The sequence below is a fragment of the Dreissena polymorpha genome, chromosome 3 (genome assembly GCF_020536995.1).
Source record: "Dreissena polymorpha isolate Duluth1 chromosome 3, UMN_Dpol_1.0, whole genome shotgun sequence".
NCBI lineage: Eukaryota > Metazoa > Mollusca > Bivalvia > Myida > Dreissenidae > Dreissena > Dreissena polymorpha.
Window position 1 is genome coordinate 152,284,023 of NC_068357.1, and position 25,208 is coordinate 152,309,230.

At 35.8% G+C, this 25,208-nt stretch overlaps 1 protein-coding gene across 1 annotated transcript; it reads left to right on the top strand.

Annotated features, from left to right (window-relative positions):
• Positions 1-12,713: 12,713 nt before the first annotated feature.
• LOC127872694 (uncharacterized) lies at positions 12,714-24,095 on the top strand. The gene is made up of 3 exons (XM_052416025.1): positions 12,714-13,398; positions 16,068-16,216; positions 23,997-24,095. Exons 1-3 carry the CDS (start codon positions 12,714-12,716, stop codon positions 24,093-24,095), a joined length of 933 nt encoding a protein of 310 aa, XP_052271985.1.
• Positions 24,096-25,208: the final 1,113 nt, after the last annotated feature.

A 25,208-nucleotide genomic window follows, 5' to 3' on the forward strand; every position in this document is an offset into this window, starting at 1 on the left:
CGTTAAAGCAGCCAAGGAAATCCGCCCATACCGTACGTTCAACACACGTATAACACACGTACCAAAGCGCACATAGCATTTAAGAAACCTTTCCACAGATTTTGGCATTAATGGAGTTTGTCATTAAATGCTTTATATTGATACATGTAAACATTGGATCTTCAAAGCTAAAGTTACAAACAAAAATAAAATTAAAGCAAGAACAAAGTAACCCTCAACTGGGCTCGAACCACTCACCCAGTGAGTAAAAGTCTAACGCGTGAACCACTCGGTCATCCGTGCTCATACAATGAGAGATGTATTTTATACTCTATATGATCAATCATCGTAGTGTCACAAAATAAAACGACAACAACAGAACTATCCAAATTCTTCAGTCGTTTCGCGTTGCAACGCTTTATAATTTTCAGGTTTTTAAATCGTCAAAAGATGCATTTTATTGATATTTTAGAGCATTGTAAATAATAAGTATTACTGTTTCCTCACAAACATACTAACTACAACGAAAATTTGCGTATCTAAAACATTTTTTTCAGTTTACCAAAACGTGAAAAGGTCCCTTTAAACTCACCACTATGTTATCAAACATTACGGCGAGGTTCGCTTGGCTGTAAAGACAAGACTTGCACACCTAGACAGTTGTTACTTAAAAGGACCAGTGTTCGTGAATAAATTTAAACATAACTGGCTTTTATAAGATATTATGGGTTCTCGATAAATTGCAAGCAGCAATCGTTAACCCATTTATGCCTAGTGTCTAGAAAAACGGCCTTGGCAAACAGCGTAGACCCAGATGAGACAACGCATGATGCGGCGTCTTATATGGTTCTACACTGTTTGCTTAAAGGAATTTCTGTAATAAATATTCTAAATATAGAAATAAATATATTAGACATCCCTTATTTTGGAAATAAATTGATCCAATTTAGATCCAATTTAGAAGGATGGGAGAGTCCACTAGGCATAAATGGGTTACATTTTGACTGGACCATATATTGAGCACTCAAAGAGGAATCAACTTGAAACTTACAAATACGTTAGATTTCATTTACGGGATGTGCAGTTGACAAAAACAATGACTCTTGCTCCCCTATTTTAGGAGTTTTGTCATTTTTTGTTCTTAAAATTATTCCGATAAAAGAGGTATCATTTTCCGCATAATATCTTAAAAACTAAAAGAGGCTTCACCATAAAACTTAATTAGGGCCTATGGCAAGCGAAATGCAAATTAGTTCCTTAAACCACGGTTTAACAATTAACAATATAGATAAGAGACTTTGAACCCGGGTTCAAAGTGCCGTTTGCACATTTATTCCTTAAACTCGGGTTCAAGACTTTGAACCGCGGTTCAAAGTGTGTCTAAATATAGATACAAATCTGTTATCTGAGACAACCAATCAGCGGAGCTTAAACCACAAGTAGAAGGTAAATGCCGCGACTTCATTGGTCATCTCTTAACTATAGGGTTAAGAGACTTTGAACTGCGATTCAAAGTCTTAAACTGCGGTTCAGAGGCGCGGTATGCACAATAATTATTTAACAGTTAATTATATAGTTAAGAAACATTGAACCCGAGTTCAAAGTGCCGTTTGCACATTAATTCCTCTCTTAACTATAGGGTTAAAGAATTTGAACTGCGGATCAAAGTCTTAAACTGCGGTTCAAAGTCTTAAACTGTGGTTCAAAGTCTTAAACTGGGGTTAAGACGCGCGGAATGCACATTAATTATTTAACAGTTAACTATAGGGTTAAGAGACTTTGAACCCGAGTTTAAAGTGCCGTTTGTACATTTATTCCTTAAACCCGAGTTCAAGAGTTTGAACCGCGGTTCAAAGTGTGTCTAAAGATAGATACAAATCTCTTATCTACATAAGTAAGAGACAACCAATCAGCGGAGCTTAAACCACATTTAAAATGCAAATTTCACGATTTCATTGGTCGTTTCTTAACTATATAGTTAAGAGACTTTGAACCGCGGTTCAAAGTCTTTAACCCGGGTTTAAGGAATTAATGTGCAAACGGCACTTTGAACCCGGGTTCAAAGTCTCTTAACTATATAGTTAACTGTTAAACCGTGGTTTAAGGAATTAATGTGCATTTCGCTTGTCATACTTAATAGATAGGCAGATCTCATAAATAGGAAGACCAGTGTATCACAAATCTATATCCTTAGAGTAATTCCTCTTTGTTACTTTTTGTTCTCAAATTTTTGCGGAGCACGTCTCTAAAACTATTTAGCGGTATCAAAGCGAAGCATGAAAGATAGGTAGATCTAATAACGGGGACGCGTGGAATTCAAAACCACCAACACGCCAGAACGATATGACCGATATTAACCCCATGTAAATAATATGTTATGCAATTCCACGATGATTCAGGATCAATTGGCATCTGGTCACGATGCTGAACGTGTCAATGTGTATCTCGTTTTGCTTTGCAGATGTGTGGTTTTTAATTATAAACGTGTTGATCATTGGTTTTGGGGGATTTTAAATTAGAGATGGTGTGTATTAAAGGCACTTGATCGGACAGTCGGTCAGTCAGGCATTTTGCATAATTGAATGAACATACTGTTGTTGAAGGTACTGCTTCACAATTTCTCAAGATATTCAGACGAAACTTTAATTGTATCGTCACCATGAGTTGTAGATGTATAAGACAATATTAAATATTAATAAATGACCCGCACATTCCTTTATGTTCCTTGTTTACAGAGCGCGGGCGTATAAGAAACGTATGTGATATAACGCGTTTGTTAAAAAAGCAACACATTATCACTAAACAAGATTAGTTTCGTACCCTTTTAATGTCATTTAACTGCAAATGTATGAATTCGTAGAACGGCACTTTCATTTCAGTTTCATCCAGGCTTTTTGCGAAAGTACAAGAATCCATGTTTGCATGACGTCAGAAATTCAGATCACTTGACCATTGCGAACGAAACGTCTACACTCCAGTGCTTTCCGTATTTTGTGATACCCGAGTTCCCAAAATGTGGGACAACTGATTTTTAAATGCGGCTAACGATAGATCAGCAGATCATATGGAAACGCCCAAAGGAATCGTATCTGATTGATAGACACATGTACAGTAAGTTGTTAATCAACACAGGGATAGCTCGCATTTATTTATTATGTCACAGGGTATAAATTCATATTTATCGTTAGTGAGTTATTTGTTATTCATGTCGAGTAGTTTTAGGTAGCTCTGAAAAAAGTCTGTAGTCTTAGTTATTTTATAGTTAACATATAGTTGAATTTAACCTAATTTAGAACGTGCACGTAACAACCAATCATACACTTTCCCTCCTTTATTCAGTTGTTTGCTGAAGGTTGCTTCAGACAGCCATTCAATCTTTGATTGAAAAATTATATTATTTGTGTAGGACATTTTATATTCCTGCAGGTAACTTATTTGAATCTTTTGTTTATTTTATCTGTCAATTGTTTGTATTGTTATTTAAGACATCTGACGGTTACGGTTGTGTTTATTAGTTATTTATTAAAATAACTTATTGCGAGTAATATTCACACCGCCATGCAACGCTAGTCATTATTAATGTGTATTTCATTTGAATGCATACATATATTATCTTGATTATATACCTAATTGCATGTATTAATTGTTTCTATTTCAGATACCTTTATCGATCTATTAAAACTTTAAACCTCGATTGATTCGATAGTTTGTCGTCGAACCCAAAGTACGCAAATTGCGCGTAGCTAGGCCGGCAACAATGGCGCCCAACGTTCTTGACTGATCGATCAAATAATATAATTTGGACAATCCGTGTGCACAATCCTTTTACGAGGATCTACACTTGATGGCCACATAAGACGTCGTTTAATACCCGGGTTAACGTTAAAGCATGCTAAGGGCCCTCTTCAAGACCGTTACGTCACATCATCAGGACCAAGGACCATTCGTCGCTGGAAGTGTATAAACTGTGTGTGACTTGGTGTATAAACACTGACAATAGTGATTATTTCTCATGACGCATGGCGGTGTGGTGAGCTGTACATTTTATTATTGATTAGTTAGTTTATTTATTTGATAATATTTGATATATACTATTGTTCACTTTATATCATTAATTTTTTAATTAATGTAAATGTAAATTTTTGTCCAACCTAGGTTAAAGATTTTTTGGTTCAATGCACTAACCATAGGTTGTCCCGTTTAACATTTTCAAGAGTTGTAAACTTAGTATTGAGAGGGTTGACCTGGAAAACTGTACTGGCGTTCCTTGACGACATTCTGGTGATGGGAAAGTCATTCCTTGCACATCTTACACATCTAAGAGAAGTTTTTGACCGATTAAGGAAACATGGTTTGAAATTGAAACCAAAGAAATGTATCTTCTTTCAAGAAGAAGTAGAGTTCCTGGGCAGAATTGTCACTGGGAACACACTCTGTATGGCGTCGAAGGACACTGAAGTTGTTGCAAATTGGGCGATACCGACATGTTCAAAAGATGTAGAGCGCTTTTTGGGATTTGCCAATTACCATCGATCATTTGTAAAGGGTTTTGCAGACATGGCTCAACCTTTGTACAACCTTACCGGGAAGAATAAATTCAAATGGAATGTAGAGCATCAGTTGGCGTTTGACTCATTGAAAGAGGCGCTGACGCAACCTCCGGTACTGTCACTTCCCAATGGCATTGATCACTTTATTCTTGATACAGATGCGTCTGATACAGGAATAGGAGGAGTGCTAAGTCAAGTGCAGGAAGGGAAAGAGAAAGTAATTTCCTACAGCAGCTTTACTTTGACTCCCGAACAGAGGAAATATTGCACCACTCGTAAAGAATTATTGGCAATAGTCCGTTTTACAAGACAGTATAAATACTACCTACTTGGAAGAGTGTTCACGGTGAGAACAGACCACTCAAGCCTAACCTGGTTGTTGCGTTTTAAAGATCCTCAGGGACAGATAGCTAGGTGGATAGAAGAACTATCGCAGTACCATATGGTGGTTCAGCATAGACCGGGGGCGAAACATGGGAATGCGGATGCACTTTCGCGGGTTCCAGATGGGTTATCGCCGTGTTCTTCGTATCTATCCGGGATAAAGCTAAGTGACTTACCCTGTGGAGGATGTCTTTATTGCACCAGGGCGGAAAAGCAGTGGGGTCAGTTCATTGAAGAGGTGGACGAGGCAGTTACTCTTGCAACAGGTAGTTGGACAAACATACGTGTAAACAAAACGGTTGAGGGGAGTGCAAGTTTAGCGCCTAATCTAGAAGATGCAGTTGATCCTTTGCACAATGAAGACGCAGCAGATGGAGATGAACTATGTCAAGTTCAGGAAAGTCAGGATTCACAGATGGACAGCTGCGCAGGGCTGCATGGTGAAACCGACAGGAAGGTTTGGGATCCAGGAGGAAAAGAAAAATTGGGGTTTATAGATCCCAGCACTGAAAATAACTTTAGATTGGGGGTTTTATGCCCCAAGGAGTTAGATTTTGGTGGAACACAGAGCAAGGTCTGGGATCCAGGTGGTAATGAAGAAGGAAAAGTGGGGTTTATTGATCCAAGCAGTGAAAATAAAGGTAATCATTGGGGCTTATTGGCACCAGCGAGTTACTCTAACAATAAAGGTTCAATTTAACTTATATACTGGGGCTTTTCAGTCCCAATAAGTTTCTTTGAATGTATAGGTTCAATTTAACTTATATACTGGGGCTTTTCAGTCCTAATAAGTTTCTTTGAGTTGTAAAATCTTGTAAATTTGTAAATCATAACGCTGGTCTGTCCTACAAAGGTTAACTTAAAGTGTGGTGCTTGGGGCTTTTCAGTCCTAATGCGAATTGATTCCGTATAGAATGCCTGAATGTTTGAAGATAATCGTCTGTTTTAGTATACCGGTATCATCTCGTTACTGGTCATCTATCCTGTCCAGCGGCCTTCTTCAATAAAGTCGGGGGGAGTGTTGTGACTTTGCCCCCGATCCGTACCGAGCCGAGAGAAGACGGGACGTAGACCAGACGAGTAGTGCGGGTTTTAGCGTTTACCGGTAGTGACGACAGACGATGCAGGTGGAACTCGTGCATTCGAAGGACCGAGACGAAGCGAACAACAGCTCTTGATTTTTAACTGTACATCTTGTAAATAAACTTGTATTTTAAAGCAGAACGTCTCGGTTTTAATAGTAGAAACATATATAATTTCACATTAGTACGCCCCTGCATTTGTGTAAACTGTGTTTTCACTGTCACTAATCCGGTTTCAATAACAATAGAAGTACATTAAGTAGTACAATACAGACAGGTAGGCACGTAGATAGCTCAGGTGCTAGTTTAAAGGTCATAATTTGGGATCAAGACAATCAATAAATTTGCTGCCCACTTATAAAAAAGTTTCAACCCATGTAAAATCAAAATTGTCCTTAGTTGTTTCAAACTTACAAAAATTTGAAACAACGCTCACTCATAGTACTTTTATAAATAGGAAATCGTTAAAATCGAGTTATTTCTGACTGAAATAAGACTGATCATCTAATTTCATTGGGAAATACTGGTTTACGTTTAAGCCTTGCAAGGTAAAATAATCGCGTCGATTTACCGCGTATTCGAGCGAAGAAAAAATAAATCGAGGTAGCAATTTAAAAGCGTACACATTCGGTTTGTGGACAGTGCTTTTAAATAATCGATTTATTTGATAACGGGAAAAAAAGTCGCGCAATAATTGATTGCTTATATACTATATTCGTTGGTAGGAAAAATAGTAATTGCGTTGCGGGTTACACTTGACACTACGTAAAAGTGACCAGTGTAATTTTCGGACCGGAAATAGGGTATCGAATCTGTACAGATAGTGATTTAGTTGTATGGTACATATTATTCAATGATTGTGTGATTGAATATGTATGGTTGTACGTGTGTGAGAGTGTAGTTGTAAATAGTTGTACGTGTGTGAGAGTGTATTTGTAAATAGTTTAATCAAATTGTTTTGTTCAATTGTTTCATAAATACGCATCTATAGGTGTTATTATTATAATTAAATAAGATTAATTCATCAATTAAATCATAATTTGTGAATTAATTTCACTGAATTTATTTTAATTGTTTGTAGACATTTATTTAGATTTTTGTTGAGTTTGATAAAACTTGAACATTTATTTTGACTTTTGTTTAATCTAATTTACAGTAATTGTTTATTAATTAAGTGATTATTAAATAGAGAGCTAATAAAGAGAAATAAATAGTTGAACGTTTAATAATAATACCTATTTTTGGTATTCAATAATTGAATGAATGTGTACATTTTTTTTGTTATTGTATTGTGTTATATGACATGTAAGGTTATACATAGGTGTTAAAATTGAATTAGATGTATTGGTCACTATTGAAGTTAGTGATTTAGTGTTGTATTACATGTATATTGTATTATTTTGAGTTGAACAGAAAGGCAACTGTTATGAAATGTGAATTTGAAGGTTGATGAAATTGAAGTGTTTTACAAAGTGTTATTAAAGAAAAGTGCGTACGACTGAAGTGAAATAGTCACTGGGAGAATAGTTTTAATTGTGAATTGTTGCATTGAAAGTAATAATTATGACAAGTGATTAATATTACTGATTGACATTATGAAATTGAATCTAGAGTGAGTGAAGTTGAACAAATACTAATTACATACTAGTTTTGAATGAATTGTTTTGTGTTGTAAAGTGCAAAGAATATTGTGAAGAGAAGTGAATTAAAGAGAAGACTTTGATATCTGCATATGGTTCGGATCAATATCATAACTTAGTGTAAAATTAGTGTGAGTGTGAATATAACTATTTGAAAATGGATTCTGATAGAGAATTAAGGAGACAAAGAAGGGAGAAACATAAAGAACAACAAACATTAAAGGAACAAGAGTTGAAAAGTCAAAAGGACATTAAAATGCTGAATAAAATAAAGGAACGAGACTCAAAGATTCGTGAAAGTCAGCGACAAAGAGATGAATTGATAAAGATGAGAATAGAAAACAAAACAGCCCAACATAGCGATGTGAATGATGCAAATGATGTTAAGCATAAACAGTTAAGAAGAGAAACTGTTGGAGAAAGATTACAGCACAACTGTAAAGAGATGGAACATGAAATGAGGACTGAACTTGACCATGATAATGATGTTGATGGTGCTGTTGGATTAACTGTTGGATTAAAGACTGATGATTACCATGGCAACGATTATGAAAGTGACATGGATTCAATAGATGAGGAACTTAGTTGGTTGACTAAGAAGATGGAGGAAACATTCCAGATACATGCTGATTCTGAGGACAGAATTTTTAAAGAGGGGTGCGGTGCAGTACTGAAACACTTACACCATCTGAATGTCACGAATGTGAACATGACCACAAAAGTGACATTGATGAAATTACAAGTGATGAAGATGATGATGAAAAGCACTTAAAGCTGAAATAAAAGCAATGAAGCTTCAACAGATGAAATTAAAAGAGGAACTTCATCTGAAAGAAAAGCAAAACGATTCAAGGAACAAGAATTATTGAAAGAAACACGTCGTAAACAGAAAGAAGAAAGAATAAGGAAATTGAAACGAACAAAACAAGAATTGCAAGAAGATATTATGGAGACACGGAGCACAATTACGTCATTAGACGAGGCATTGGAACATGAAGATATACATCACCGACACAAACATAAAAGAAATGCGGAACGAAGAGTGCTTCCTAATCCACCATTAATGTTGAAACCGAGTGTTCCTAAATTTTCGGACCCAACTCAATTTAGATGATGGAAAATAGAAATCGAAAGTATTATTCGGTCAGAAATTTACCAGAAAGACATACTGAAACAGTGCGTAAGAAATGCGATATCTGGAGAACCAAGAAAAGTTTTTATCAACATTGAAAGCCACAGCAACCTTAGAAAACATTTTGTCAACGATGGAAAGTAATTTCGGTGATGTAAAAAGCGGACAAAGTATAATGGAAGAATTTTATCAAGCCAGACAAAATAAAGACGAAGACATAACATCATGGGGTATACGAATTGAAGAAATGATTCAAAGAGCTTTAGAAAAGGGCGAAATACAAGAAAACAAGAAGGATGAAATACTGAAAACAAAGTATTGGAAATACTTAAGAAACTCTGAATTAAAGGATGCCACTAGAGTGTTCTTTGAAAACTCTCTCACATTTGAAGAGTTACGGAAACGAGTGAGAAGAGAAGAACAGGAAATGACAGTATCACAAGAGAGAAAAGAACATACCAAACAGATCAATACAATGCAACTAGATCAACAATTTAAAATATTGAATGATCTAACAGAGAAATTATAAAGTATGCAAAAACAACTAGATGTATTTACACAAGAGAAAGTAGCAAGGAAGGACAATAGAAGTGAAAATGTGACAAGAGATTACAAGCGATATGATAATAGACCACAATCCGGAAATAGGAGAACGTTTTCACGAGGCAGAGGTTACTCAGGAAACAGAGGACCTTATAGAGGAAGACGACCTTTTCCGCAAGATGTTTATCATAGAGACAGCAACTCTCAACATCATTTAAACGGGAATCAGCTCTAATTGATGGGGTAAATGAGGGCTGTGAAGATACCACTATCCCCAAACAGAGACCAGTGGAAAACATTTTTAGTAGAATGGTAGGCGATGCTAACCTATCTACTATTACCATTAACGGAAAAGAGACAACCGCGCTTATTGACAGTGGGTCGCAGGTCAGTGTTGTAACTGAAAACTTTTACACCAAAATGAAACCAAAGCCAGAACTGATGTCACTGAAAGAATTCGATCTTGAACTAAAAGCAGCTAATGGCACCAACATTCCATATTCTGGATATATACAGGCAACGATTAGAAGCGACATTTTGGATATGGAAATGGAAACAATTCTTCTTGTTGCACCGGTTAGCGAGAGTCATGGTAGTGCTCATGTCATTATTGGCACAAACATTATTAGACATATGAAAGACATGTGCAGTGATGAATGTCCGGATGATAAATGGAAAGCGGCTTTTCATGCAATACATTTAAACATCGGCAAAGTACTTGCAACCAAAGACATAATGTTGCAGCCAAATGAAACCAGGACAGTTGTAGGTCTTCTGCGAAAACTTCACAACACTGAAGCAGCAGTAACAGAACAATGCCAAATTGACAGTCATGGGGCATTGGTATGTCCAAGAGTTGTCTCCATAAATACTCGTGGAAGAACTGCGAGGGTACCTGTGAGATTGTGCAACATATCTGCAAGACCTGTAAAGATAAGAGCAAAACAAGAACTGTGTGAATTACAGGAAGTGAAAGTTCTGCGTGAAGCTCCAATACTGCAACCATCAAGCGCATCCATATCAACTGTCAATACTGAAACAGAAAACAAAACAAAACTAGAGGACATAAAAAATGAATATGATGTTGATCTCGACGGAACTGATTTAAGTCCGGAACAAAAGCACGAGGTATACAAGTTGTTTAGAAAATGGGATACAGTGTTTCCAAAATCAAAATTTGACATCGGACACACAACCGCAGTTAAACACTCCATCAAACTGACAAATCCAGAACCTTTTAAAGAGCCTTTTCGACGAGTTCCCCCAGCTCTTTTCAATGAAGTCCGAGAACATCTCAAAGAAATGTTAGAAATGGGAGCTATACAAGAATCTCAAAGTCCATGGTCATCGAATTGTGTAATCGTCAGGAAAAAAGATGGAACCATACGATTTTGTATAGATTTTAGAAAACTAAATGCAAACACCAAGAAAGATAGTTATGCAATACCAAAAGTTGAGGACACACTTCATCTGTTAGCAGGATCACGGTACTTTTCAAAGTTGGACTTGAAATGTGGATACTGGCGATGGAGTTAGAAGAAGAGGACAAGGAAAAGACAGCGTTTCAAGTGGGTGGACTAGGGTTTTATCAACGTAACCGCCTTCCATTCGGACTTTGCAACGCCCCCGCAACCTTTCAAAGATTGATGGAACGCTGTATGGGCGATTTAAATCTTAGAGATTGCCTCATTTATTTGGATGACATCATTATTTTTTCCAAAGATGTCAATACCATGATTGCAAGACTAGACCAAGTGTTCTGTCGTTTGGCTGAATATAACCTCAAGATCAAACCATCAAAATGTGAATTCTTCAAGACAAGAACCACTTACCTCGGCCATGTTGTATCAGCAGATGGCATAGAAGCAGATCCCGTCAAAATAGAAGCAGTAAAAAATTGGCCAACCCCAAAGTCTGTGAAACAAGTACGCCAATTTCTCGGCTTCGTTGGCTATTATCGGCGATTCATCAAAGGGTTCGCTTCCATTGCAAGACCATTAAATAACCTGCAGATAGGCCATCCGACTAAACGTACAACACAAAGAAACAACAAAGCAATAAAACCAGTTCTATTTCAATGGGGATCCGACCAACAGACTGCTTTTGAGGAGTTAAAGAAACAGCTTACCAATCCACCTATTTTAGGCTATGCAGACTATACATTGCCGTTTATTCTGCACACAGATGCCTCCTCAAAGGGATTGGGTGCTGTACTTTATCAACGTCAAGACGGCCACGAAAAGGTCATAGCCTATGCAAGCCGTTCACTTAAACCGTCAGAAAAGCATTATCCTGCGCACAAGTTGGAATTTTTAGCGTTGAAATGGTCAATGACGGAAAAGTTTCACGACTATCTTTACGGCGCGGAAGTTGATGTTATAACGGACAATAACCCACTTACCTACGTGCTAACGAGTGCTAAGTTGGACGCGACAGGGCAACGATGGCTTGCTGCGTTATCAAACTACACCTTTACGACACGTTATCGGGCAGGTAAAAACAACGCCGACGCAGATGGGTTAAGCAGGGTGGTAGTGCAACCAGAAACAATAGCTGCTATAACCACTGCCGTAACAGCAGGGATTGAACAAGCGCCCTACTGTTTCAGTACATCCGCACCTGTAAAAGACAAACCTGAGGCTTGTGATCAAGTTCCAGAAGATGTCTTGCAAACATACGCCCTGAGTTCTCACAATTGGAGAAAGTCACAGCTGGCCGACCCAGTAATTTCCAAGGTTATTCATAAATTACAAGTTGGCACAAGACCTTCTGTATCATCTTCCTCAGACTCATGTACCGGTGTTTTGAAATATAGCAGACACTGGCCCAGTCTTGAGAGTTGAAGGATGGGGTTTTATAACGAAGAACTAATATACGTGAGCAGGAGTACAGCCAATTAGTTTTGCCAGAAGCATTACGGGAGATAGTGTTTTCAAGCCTGCATGATGACCTCGGCCACCAAGGACGTGATCGGACACTATCATTATTCAAACAAAGATTCTTTTGGCCTGGCATGGAAAGCTTTGTAAAAGACAAGATTAGTAATTGCGCCCGATGCATAAGAAGCAAAACTCCAGCCGAAATTAGTTCTCTTGTGAACATTACAACCTCATCACCAATGGAGCTTGTTTGCATAGACTTCTTGAGTTTAGAAAAATCAAAAGGTGGATACGAGCATATTTTAGTTATCACCGATCATTTTACGCGATATGCGCAGGCGTTCCCAACGACAAATCAGACAGCAAGAACAACAGCGAAAGTTTTGTTTGAGAAGTTTTTTGTGCATTACGGCTTTCCGGCGCGTTTACACAGTGATCAAGGTACCAATTTTATGTCTGGCCTTATAAGCGAACTGTGCAAGTTAGCTGGAATTGAACAATCAAGGACAACTCCATATCACCCTATGGGTAATGGGATGACAGAGAGATTTAACCAGACACTGCTGCACATGTTGTTCAAACTCGATGAGGACAAGAAATCCGACTGGAAGTCGTATGTTGCACCGATGGTTCATGCGTACAACAGCACAATTCATACCAGTACTGGTTATTCGCCGTACTACTTAATGTTCGGACGTCACCCAAGGTTAGCGATCGACGCACTACTTGATTTACCGTCGAACGATAATGGAACGGTGTTCCAGAATGAGTACAGCCGCAAACTTCGCGACAGATTGGCGACTGCGTATAGTCGTGCGAAAGAGAACGCATTTCAAAATGCAGAGAAAAGTAAGAGGGTATATGACACTAAAGCTAGAGCCACTAAAATCATTCCAGGTGATTTGGTTTTAGTAAGAAATGTGACTCAACGCGGGAAACAGAAAATCGCAGACAAGTGGGAAGATGTGCCATATGTGGTAATCGACCAGCCGAACACTGAAATTCCCGTGTATGACGTAAAGAAAGACAAACCAAGTTCTAAACGTATACGTCGTGTCCACAGAAACTTGTTGCTGCCATTGGGAATAACGGAGCAACATCAAAATAAAGAGCAAAAAGCTCCGAGATACGTTATACCGCAACGACGGACACAATCACGTGACAACTATGACGACGGTAGTGTACCCATACGTCGCTCAAACCGCCAACGTAAAGCACCGAACTTATACGTTGCGGGTTCGTGTTATATATGAACGGTAAAGACTAACAGTGATGTGATAATGTGAAGTGTTTGCTAATAGACAGAAGTGTTGCATAAGTAATAGTTATAAAAAAAAATGATGTAAATATGTGTCTTTATAAAAATTGCCATATATTGTACTTAAATGTTTGTATAATAAAATTTATGATGGATACGTACCATTTGTTTGTGTTATTACGAACAAAAATGTGCAAGTTATTGTACTTGAATGTTTTATAATAAAACTTATGATTGATACTATGTGTTTGTGTTATTGCAAACTTTGGAAGTAGTAACGTGATGAACGTATATGTTTTATCACCGCGAGTTCTATAAATTTATACAACATATATAAATTAATGTCGGGACGACATTTCTAAAGCAGGGGGAATATGTCACAGGGTATAAATTCATATGTATCGTTAGTGAGTTATTTGTTATTCATGTCGAGTAGTTTTAGGTAGCTCTGATATAAAGTCTGTAGTCTTAGTTATTTTATAGTTAACATATAGTTGAATTTAACCTAATTTAGCACGTGCACGTAACAACCAATCATACACTTTCCCTCCTTTATTCAGTTGTTTGCTGAAGGTTGCTTCAGACAGCCATTCAATCTTTGATTGAAAAATTATATTATTTGTGTAGGACATTTTATATTCCTGCAGGTAACTTATTTGAATCTTTTGTTTATTTTATCTGTCAATTGTTTGTATTGTTATTTAAGACATCTGACGGTTACGGTTGTGTTTATTAGTTATTTATTAAAATAACTTATTGCGAGTAATATTCACACCGCCATGCAACGCTAGTCATTATTAATGTGTATTTCATTTGAATGCATACATATATTATCTTGATTATATACCTAATTGCATGTATTAATTGTTTCTATTTCAGATACCTTTATCGATCTATTAAAACTTTAAACCTCGATTGATTCGATAGTTTGTCGTCGAACCCAAAGTACGCAAATTGCGCGTAGCTAGGCCGGCAACAATTAGTTAACACCCGTGCCAACTAGCATAACTCAAAGTATTTTAAAATTGCATTCTTTCTAATGAAATATATATTTTGAAAACAATTTAATGTGTAAAACATTGTGTATGATGTCTTTGTTTCGAAGCGCTTGGAACGAATGGAATAAATATTGTTCTGTTCGCGAAGTGTATATACTCGATTCACTTCAGGGGCATCGCGGGCTAGTGCGTGGATTTTTTTTTATCTAATCGTTAATATACAACCGATTTGAAAGCTCGAGAAATGAGTTGAACGGCCGAACCAATTTGCTTCGTTCGACTAATCTTGTGATTGCTATGCTTAGAGAAATAATAGAAATATAAAATATGCAATCTGTCATAACTAAAACGTACTTAAAGGGACTGTCAACCACGACGACGAAGAAAAGAAAAGAAAAGTTTTATCCGTGTATGCCCTTAATGTATACGAAAAGTACCCCGGTAAAAGCGATAGGTCTGATAGTTAATATTTGTGTATGATGTTTTATAGAGTATGATAATTTCGGGGAAGCAGTTCAACAGTATTACGTGCCTTTATTCCGTCCTTCCATTCACCGACTACAAGAAAGTTTTTATTTAAATAAGAATGAACACTTGTACACAGGTATAAATGGTGAGTAACTGGACAGCGTCCGGATAGATTAAAGATATTACGAAAAAATTAACTTGCGACTGAATAATGAACGCCCAACACATACACATTTATAATTATTTGTTCGCAACGTGAAGTACATCGAATCAAATTATTTGAATCAACGTGAAGTACATTGAATCAAATTATTGAATAAATATAATTTACTGAGCACAAACGTCTTTGCTTAGCAGTTGTACTTTTTGTTCAAACTTAAGTTTATCGTACGAAGTTTAATCAGCGGGCTTCAGGGTCTCGGTGCAACAGTAAAGTTAAGCCAGTAAGTCTTAAGTGAATTTACATCATTATGTATGTAGTAGTATGTTTTTAAAAAAAATACATGAACAATTTATACAAAATTAATAGAAGTACAATACCACAAGTTTGTACTTAATTGAAATCTGGGACACCTGATGAATAAAAAGGGTGAATGACTAAGAAAAATTCGACTTTTCCGATGTGCTTATCAAATTGTAGCTGTATTTTATTGCGTATCAATCAACTTCTAGTGATCAATGTTTAAAAAAAAATATAGACTGCATATTTTTTTAATTTCAGATGCCGATAACATATATAATAAACAAAACAGTTATATAAAATGTCTTTCTTTATTTCCGCAATGGGATAAAACCCGTTTTAAACACTTCTATAATGACACGTATATGTTACTAGTTTGTGATTTAAAGTTTTAAAACTTATTAAGCCAGTGTACGAATATATGAAGCCAACTTCGTATCACAATCCTAACAATTACGTGAGCGCATCCATGTTCTTGTTGCCGCCTAAGTGCTCAACAGATGTGGGTCAACTCCACCATGGAAAAGCATTAATATAAGCTTTACGCTTGTTTTCTAATCCATGAATTTATACTTTGCAACAATGAATTGAATTGTATAATTACGAAATTAATAAATACGTTTAACCTCGCATTATAGAAATTTGTCACAAAGAGTTAATTGGTCATTACATTAAAAAAAGTGTACGTCACCAGGAGACGCATCAGTGGTTTATGCTTTTGACAACAGCCGGTGGCAGGAGTTTCCCGGAAATGAAGGTGGCAATGAACTTCGCCTCACGCATGCGGACAACATGTACTCACTGTATCCTAACATGAAGGTCATCTTTGTGCTGAGGGAACCAGTAGAAAGCTATGCGCTTGATCATTTTGCCAAAATTTGTATTTGTTGTCCCTTACATTGCCAAAGAGGTTAGGTATGTAGGCTTAACGTTTTAATGCTTTCATTTTGTAAAACAATGCGCAAATTATTACCAACTTTAAAGGGATGATCAACCAGATTGCTATATATTACTATATATTATATACCAGTGTACTCGTCGGTCGCTATGGAAATATCGGCAAGTGACAGTTTATTGCACTCGATAGCAGTTGTTTGTTTATTTAACACGCATTGCTAATTGGTAGTCGCCTGCTTCTTTTATGCATTTGACAGTTTGTCAAAAGTGTAAAAATATTGCCTTTGTATTAAAGTGACTCGCGATTAATGTACAAATTGCTGAAAATATCAAAGACAAGTTTGGGGCTTCCATCAACTCATTAAGGAAATTAACGGTTTTATATCAATACCGATGCCTGAAATACAAATATTTTGATAGCCATTCCCTTCTTACATTTCTCCTTGATAAGACGTGCATAGATTATAGACAAGTAATCCGTTCAATTTAACCATCATGGCTTCCAAGCGTAAGTGCTTGATGATTACCGCTATACATAATTTTATTTATCGATCCGTTACTTGTTGCAATGCTTTATTTCATACTTTTATTTTTCGAATATTGCATATGCAAGTATATCGTTTATTTGTCGCAGATAAGGCAAGGATTAGTTTATACAACACATGTCGCATTTAGTAGCTTACATTTCGTCCTAAGTATTTGCATTTATGCCAAAGTATTGCAATAGAACAGTTCACTGTAATTGTTTTTATTCTGGATTTTCGGGCATGCGCAATGCACTGGTAGGCAAAAGCACTGGTTGTACAGTAATGTCATACATAGGGAAAACGTCACGAGTTTAGTCAATAAATCGAATAGAAACTCTGAAAAAAAAATAACACATAAATATAATTTCAAATATATCATACAGAGTGTCAATATAGTTTATTAATACATTTATTTGCATCTTAAAAAAATACGCGTCATTAGAATCAAAGAAAAACGGTCTGAAGACTGATTCACCGACAGTGTGACATTACAAATAGCTCTATGCATTAGCCGTATTAATTTTTACAAAAGAGCTTCAATAAACTACAAAAATAATAATACATATAATTATAGAATTATAGTTAACAATAGTATGAGTACGCTAGTGAGATAAAAAAAAAACACTATGAGTCATAGAAAGTGTAACGGGTGCATTTAAAATAAACGAACTATTAAACGCCCTATTAAAAGCAAAGTGCGTGACGATATTTACATGTACTTTAAAATTGATGGACTATGAACAATGAATGACACTATTGACAAATATTAACATTCAACTGAAAAACACAACTTCACTTGTTGCAAATTGAACTGTGAAATCATGTATATTGAAAACTCGTTACTAGTGAAAATGAGTGAAAAATATCTATAAACTTAACACACACAAATTATACATTATTTATATATATAAATGTTATTTATCTCCGCTGATGTCAAACGTAATTTCTTGTTTTTTGTGATGTCGTTCGTGAATTGCCGTAACATTTACTCTTCATTCGGAATGACGTAATTTTAATAAAGCGATGCCCGATAAATACGTTAAATGTTTTACTGAAATTTAAAAATTATTAAATACTTTAGTTTTTATTAATAAAACGGGCTAGCATCCTTACGGTGTACATTTTTTGATAATCTTTATTAGACATATGACTCTTAATTTGACAATATGGAACATATCTATGTCATACCGTGGGATAGCTCTTGCTCCCATTATGTACAAGATGTACAGCAGTATTTTAAACGAACGTATTGTAAAGTGGACTGAAAGTGATGGTCTAATTGTTGACGAGCAGAATGGTTTGTGTAAAAGTGTAGTACTGTCGACCATATATCGAGTCTCAATAATACAATTGATACAACGAAAAAGAACAATCTACATTTTGCGCATTTATCGACTTTCGAAAAGCTTTTGACTCTGTTAATAGACCAATTCTTTGACGTAAGCTAGATAAATGTGGCATGTCAACCAAGATGCTCTCTGCATTTTGGGCCCTTTATAAAGATGTATCAGCTTGTGTACGAGTAAATGGAATGTGTACTGATTGGTTTAATGTGAATACTGGTGTAAGACAAGGATGTTCGTTGTCTACGATACTTTTTAATTTGTTTATTAATGACCTTGCTATAATGTTAAAAAATACGCATAAGAACTGATGACATTGTATTGATTGCTAAGAATGAGAAAGATTTGCAAGATATGTTAACAATGCTAAACACATGGTGTGTTAGAAATAAAATTTATTCTAGTAAAAGTAATGTAGTACACTTTAGACCAAACTTATTTCCAAGGTCAAACTTTGTTTTTAGTTGTGGAGATTGTAAAATTGAATATGCGAGTAAATATTTGTATCTCGGTTTAGCCCTGACCGAACGTCTAGATTATAATATTACAGCTAAGATGGTAGCTCAGTGTGATGGTCGTTCCTCAGTGCTACTCATTGCTAAGTACAAATCATTGGGTGGTCTACCCTATGATGTATATATGTGTTGTTCCAGTAATTACATATGCTTCGTCCGTGTGGGGAGTTCGAACCTTTTCATGTATAAACGCCATTCACCACAGAGCTATGAGACTTTATCTTGGTACCGGTAAATATTCACACAATGTTGCGGTGCAAGGTGATATGGGTTGGAAACCAATTATTATAGATCAGTGGAGGTCTGTTTTTAACAATTAACATATGTGCTTATTGTATAATGATAGTAAGACAAATAAGAAAATATTTAACTGGTCCGTAGATAAAGGGAATACTAGATGTAAAAACTGGCATTTCATAGTAAAAGGTAAGCTGTGTTCTATGGACTCTATGAATATGTATAAAATGTTACCTTTTGATATAAATAAGATGTTAAATGATGCATGCACTGCACTAATGAAAAGTCATATTGCTCAGTGGCAAACTGATTTGAATAGAGACTCATGTGTAAATGGATCAAACCATATCAAACTTAGAACATATGGAGTATTTAAGAATATTTATGAAACGGAGCTTTATTGTGAACTACAATTGCCATACTGTCATAGGTCTGCATTGTCTAAATTTAGATGTGGTTTAGCACCACTTAGAATCAAAACAGGGCGTTACATTACTTTAACAGTGTCTGAAAGAACATGTACTTTTTGTAATGACTTCGTAGAGACGGTAATGCATGAATAACTTGTATGTCCTTTATATAATCAAATACAAAAATGTTATTTACCAGAAAGCTCAGTTTTTAGACTCTGGTTTTCAAGATATGAGTGATAATTCTAAATTTGTATTCATGTTTACTCACCCAGACATGGTTAGGATCCTCGCAAAAACCTGCTGTGATATATTGAAACTGAGAAATTACACGTTGTATGGTAAAAGTTTTAGTGAGTATATATTTTAATTATGATACAATTTTTACTGTAAATGTATAAATGTTAGATGTAAACAAAGCATGGCCACTGTTTGATTTCTAAATCTTAAATATATTGTAATTGATTTGACACACTTGTTAAAATAACAAGTTTTAGTGTTACTATTATACTTTTATTAGCCATACTATAAATTAGTTGTTTCCTTTTTGTCAAACCAACTAAAACCAACAAACTAACTAACGATTTCGAGATGCTCTGCTACAATATTGAACACTGGCTATGTTTCTTAGCATAATGTTTCTTAGCATAATTTTACTTTCAACTATAATGATAGCGTGTTTTAGTATGATTTAATAAGTTTTATAGTGTCTCATATTTTTTAAAGAATGGCTGTATAAATGTATTTGTAAAAATGTGTATTTGGATGTGACTGGAAGTAAGAAATATATATACATACATATATATAATTCAAGAAACAGTATAGTAATTGTCGGTAAATTACTCAATTAAATGACTGCTTAATTATCTTCAAAAAGAGAAGACATGGTGGTGCAATCAATTGTGTTTAATGACCAGACTGTCATCTGCATGCCACCTGGTGTGGTTTCTGACACTATGTTGTTCGTTAAGTCTGGACAATATCTGATCAAATCGAAATAATCGCGGTTCGTGCTGATCTACCGGACAATTAAACACCGGAATTCAAAGGCTTACACGATTTCAAGATTTATGCAAACAATCAAATCAAAACAATCAGATTTAAATAAATGTTATATTTATTTCATGTGCCAAAGTTTTAGTTTTCCGAAACAAATCAGGGGCGGATCCAGGATTTCTGGTTTGGGGGGGGGGGAGGGCGTGATATTGAAAGATTTGTTGGGGGTCCAGTGCAGAGCCCTGCTTGGGGAACCAGGGAAGCCTCCTGGAAGCTCCACGATTTTCACGAAATGTTGTGTGTGAAAAAAGAAGAGAAATGAGTTTAAATAGGTGAACTAGATCTAGTTAAGTGTGGAATTAATTTACTTTACTTTGGCGATTTTAGGGGGGAGGCGTACGCGGCGGACCCCCTCCCCTTTTTGGATCCGCTTGTGCAAATACCATTATGGTTATTTTTTATATGTTGTGTATATGGGTTTTATCTATTAATGTTTGTTTTCAATCTTATTTGTTACTGTTCAGTAGAACAACTTGTTAGTATGTTTTAAAATAAATTCTAAATAGAATCGTTTGAATATAAATTATCACGCCCTATTTCTCCCCTTTGATTGGGTCTTCCTTTTGCCTACCAGAGTACTCCAGAGGTACAGACGCAGGTGCGCGTGACGTTACGCGTGAACTGGTCTATTACTAGTTTCTTGAACATATTTTAAACAAGACCATCGGATGGTAGAAATGAAAGAATAGAAAACACACATACAATTATTTAATAGATATTCATTCGCAATAGACTTTAATATGATATATATAATATTTAAATTTGGACGCTGTATTACTATATAATCTGACGAAGATATTAAATTAATATAATAATTTTACGGTTTATCAATGTACAACCATATTTAATGCATATTGAAAATTATCACTTGGAACTACTGTGTTATAAGTTTTAAGGGGCCTTTTTACAGATGTTGGCATTGTTTGAAGACTGTAATTAAATGCTTTTTATTAATACATGTAAACATTGGATCTAAAAAGTTCCAGTAAAAAAAAGAAAAAAAATACAGAAAGAAAAAAAGTTACCCTTATCTGGGCTCGAACTACTGACCGCTGAAGTAAAAGTCTATCGCTTAGACCACTCGGCCATCCGTTCTCGAACAAAAAAAGGGTGTATTTTATACTTTATATAAGCAATCCTCGTTGTATCGCTAAATATTACGTCAACAACAGAACTCTCCAAATTATTCAATCGTTTCGCGTTGCAACGCTTTATAATTTTCAGTTTTTTAATCGTCAAAGATGCATATACTGGATATTTTAGAGCATGGTTAATGTTCAGTATTACTGTTCCCTTACAAATAAAACTACAACAAAAATATGCGAATCAGAAACATTTTTTTCTATGTTGTCAATTTACCAAAACGTGAAAAGGCCCCTTTAACACCGTTGTGTTTTTTCGTGAATTTAAATAAGATATTCTAGCCTTACCATAAAAAGCGATATACGATGTTCATTTATTTCACAACATATGTCACCATTCAAACCATGTACTATTATGCCCACTATTTGACTATACGTTCATGGGTAAACATTTAAATGGACATATCGATGGTATTTCATGTTAGTACACTAAGGCACTTATTGAAACTAGACGTATTCCCCTTTTAAATTAATTTTTAGGTTCAAAATGATCATCCTCGTACATTGATGAAAACTAACTGTTAAGTAAGTTTTTTTTTAACAGCGGTATTTTCCGAACATTCTATTAATTTCTTGTATTGTTACCCTTGGACTCAATGTGCTTCCTCACATTATGACAGACGCTTGTTTATAAATTTGTAATAGGAAACGTTTCGGAACTATATTTAAGGAGCATTTGAAATGCTACATTGTTTTTTAACATTTAACACCATTTATATCATCGAATATTTTCACTGCTGTTTTGTACATTCTACTATTGTCTACTGTTAACTACTGTTTTCTACATTCTGCTTGAAAATGTTCTTTTGCAGGTTGTATTCTGACTATTATTTTGAAGCTCATGCGATTGAATATAAAAGAAGCCCTGAGAATTTTCACCAGAGCGCGTTGAAATTTATCTAAGATTTCAACGAATGTTTGCGATTGAACACTCTCAGGGGCTGTGCATACACTCGCAGGTTTGAAAGCTATGAAGTAAGTTCCATAATTAATGATTGTTCATGGCGAATTTTCTAACAAAATTCATACTTTGAGTTCGATTTGCCACCAAAACCAATTTTCGTACATTAATTTTCCATGAAAACACTTGATTTTAGTTTCATTTGCCACCAAAACGCATCCTGTTTGTTCAATATACCCAAAATGCATCCTATAAGCTCGATTGCTAACGAAACGCACCCTGTAAGTTTCGTTGCTAACGAATCGCATCCTGGAAATTCCATGACATTCAACACGCATCTTGTACGTTTTATTTCCCCCGACATACATCCTGTAAGTTTTATTGTCAAAGGAACGTATTCTGAAATTTCGTTGCGAAGGAAACTCATCATGCAAGTTCCATAACCACAGAACAGCATCCTGTAAGTTCGATAGCCACCGAACCGCATCCTGTTAGTGTAATTTCCAACGAAACGCACCATGTAAGTTCAATTGCTAACGAAACGCATCCCGCAAGGTCCATAGCCACAGAACCGCATCCTGTAAGTGTCATTCCAAACGAAACGCATCATGTGATTTCAATTTCAACGAAACGCATCCTGCAGGTTCCAGAGCCAGCGAACCGCATCCTGTAAATTTCGTTTCCAACGAAACACATCTAGTAAGTTCTATTTTCAACGAAACGCATCATGTAAGTTCTATTTTTAACGAAACACATCCTGTAAGTTCTATTTTTGAACGAAACACATCATGTAAGTTCTATTTTCAACGAAACGCATCATGTAAGTTCTATTTTCAACGAAACGCATCATGTACGTTTTATTTTCAACGAAACGCATCATGTAAGTTTTATTTTCAACGAAACGCATCATGTAAGTTCTATTTTCAACGAAACGCATCATGTAAGTTCTATTTTCAACGAAACGCATCATGTAAGTTTTATTTTCAACGAAACGCATCATGTAAGTTTTATTTTCAACGAAACGCATCATGTAAGTTCTATTTTTAACGAAACACATCCTGTAAATTCCGTTGCTAGCAAAGCGCTTCCTGCAAGTAACATTCAACCAAAACTCATGCTTTTAGTGCCATTCTTAACTACACACGTATTTAAGTTTAATTGCCACTAAAACGCAAGTAATACTATCAAATATGTTAAGCAATTTCCAAGACCCATCTAACTGTCACATTACGTTTATTTTTAGTATCCCATAAATGTAACATTTTATTTATTTGAAAATATTAAGTTCGATGTACTTGCGATTTAAAATCCTCTAAAATAGTTTTATTGGTCTTAAATTCGTCTGAGAAGTTCCATTGAACATTTTTAAAGTACTATAGATTTATCCTTCAGACATGTATTCATTTCCTTACATCAAACATTCGTTTTATTGAATTAAAGTTATCATATTATTTATCAATATTTATTAACGCCCTATCTGCATTATATTACAATAAATCATACACACAGATTGTTTCTAAAATAAATTAATAAATAAAAGTTGTCTGAGAATTTTAATAATGTCAGAATATTATGTTGTGTTACCTGTATTTCAGATTCGCCTTCGAGCGGGAATGTACCACATTTTTGTTCACGACTGGATACAGGTGTTTGGAAAGGAAAATGTACTGGTGCTCATGTCCGAGACAACTTAAGCGGTAGAACAGTGCCTGGACAGTATTACACAAATCGTAAAGTTTCTTCAAATTGGTAGGTTGTGGTTAAATGGCTTGTTTATGGAATGTTTCGCCGTTCCATGCGGAATCCACTCCGAGTACTTGTCTATCATATAAGCCTCGGTCTGGGAAACTGGAATTCAGTCCACACAGGCTAATCAGGACGACACTTTCATTGTCACAATATTTGATAATCTTTTAGAACAGACCTCATTTAAACAAAAATTAAATGCTGAAAATGTCGTCCCGGATAAGCCTGTGCGATCTGCAAAGGCTAAACTGTGTCGACACTTTACATGCATGCATTAAGCCCCGTTTTCCTCGGTCATTGTGGCCTTGCAGAGTTCCGACGTTTTCGTTATGATGTAATGAGGCTTTTGGTTGTATTCATCTACAAAAACTACAATAACACCATCAGAAGTGCACTTTTTTAAAGAAATTGCTGTCGATACAACCATTATAAATAGTTTTATAGTTTTAGGAAAGTTTTAGTTTAAGGCGTCGGGGCAAACATATGGTTTTACTTCAGCTGAATTTTACGATTTTTTAACTGACTTAAACAATTTGACCAATTGTGAACAATTTCTTAAATTAATATTATATTTACAAAACCGTTTTTGTTGATTGAGAAAAAGCATCTCTACGACGATGAGCTGGTTAATGTTCGATTACCGAAGGAACGATCTTGCCAGCTCAACATTCGAAAAAAAACATACAACACTATATCCGAATGTCGAACTGAATGTCGAGCTGGAATGCCGTGCCAGCTCAACATTCAAAAATAAGCGTACAGCATTATATCCGAATGTCGAACTGAATGACGAGCTGGAATGCCTGGCCAGCTCGACATTCAAAAATAATTGTACAACACTATATCCGAATGTCGAACTGAATGTCGAGCTGGAAAGCCGAGCAAGCTCAACATTCGAAAATAAGAATACAACACTATATCCGAATGTCGAACTGAATGTCGAGCTGGAATGCGGAGCCAGTTCAACATTCGAAAAAAAGCGCACAACCTTATATCCGAATGTCGAACTGAATGTCGAGCTGGAATGCCGTGCCAGCTCAAAATTCGAAAATAAGCGTACA

Excerpts from the sequence above, each read along its gene's own strand:
- LOC127872694 (XM_052416025.1), top strand. The coding sequence starts at position 12,714 with ATGGGTAATGGGATGACAGAGAGATTTAACCAGACACTGCTGCACATG. Across the intron at positions 13,399-16,067 it reads ACGTCGCTCAAACCGCCAAC|GAGACGCATCAGTGGTTTAT; the intron begins GTAAAGCACCGA and ends GTACGTCACCAG. Across the intron at positions 16,217-23,996 it reads TCTTTGTGCTGAGGGAACCA|ATTCGCCTTCGAGCGGGAAT; the intron begins GTAGAAAGCTAT and ends CCTGTATTTCAG.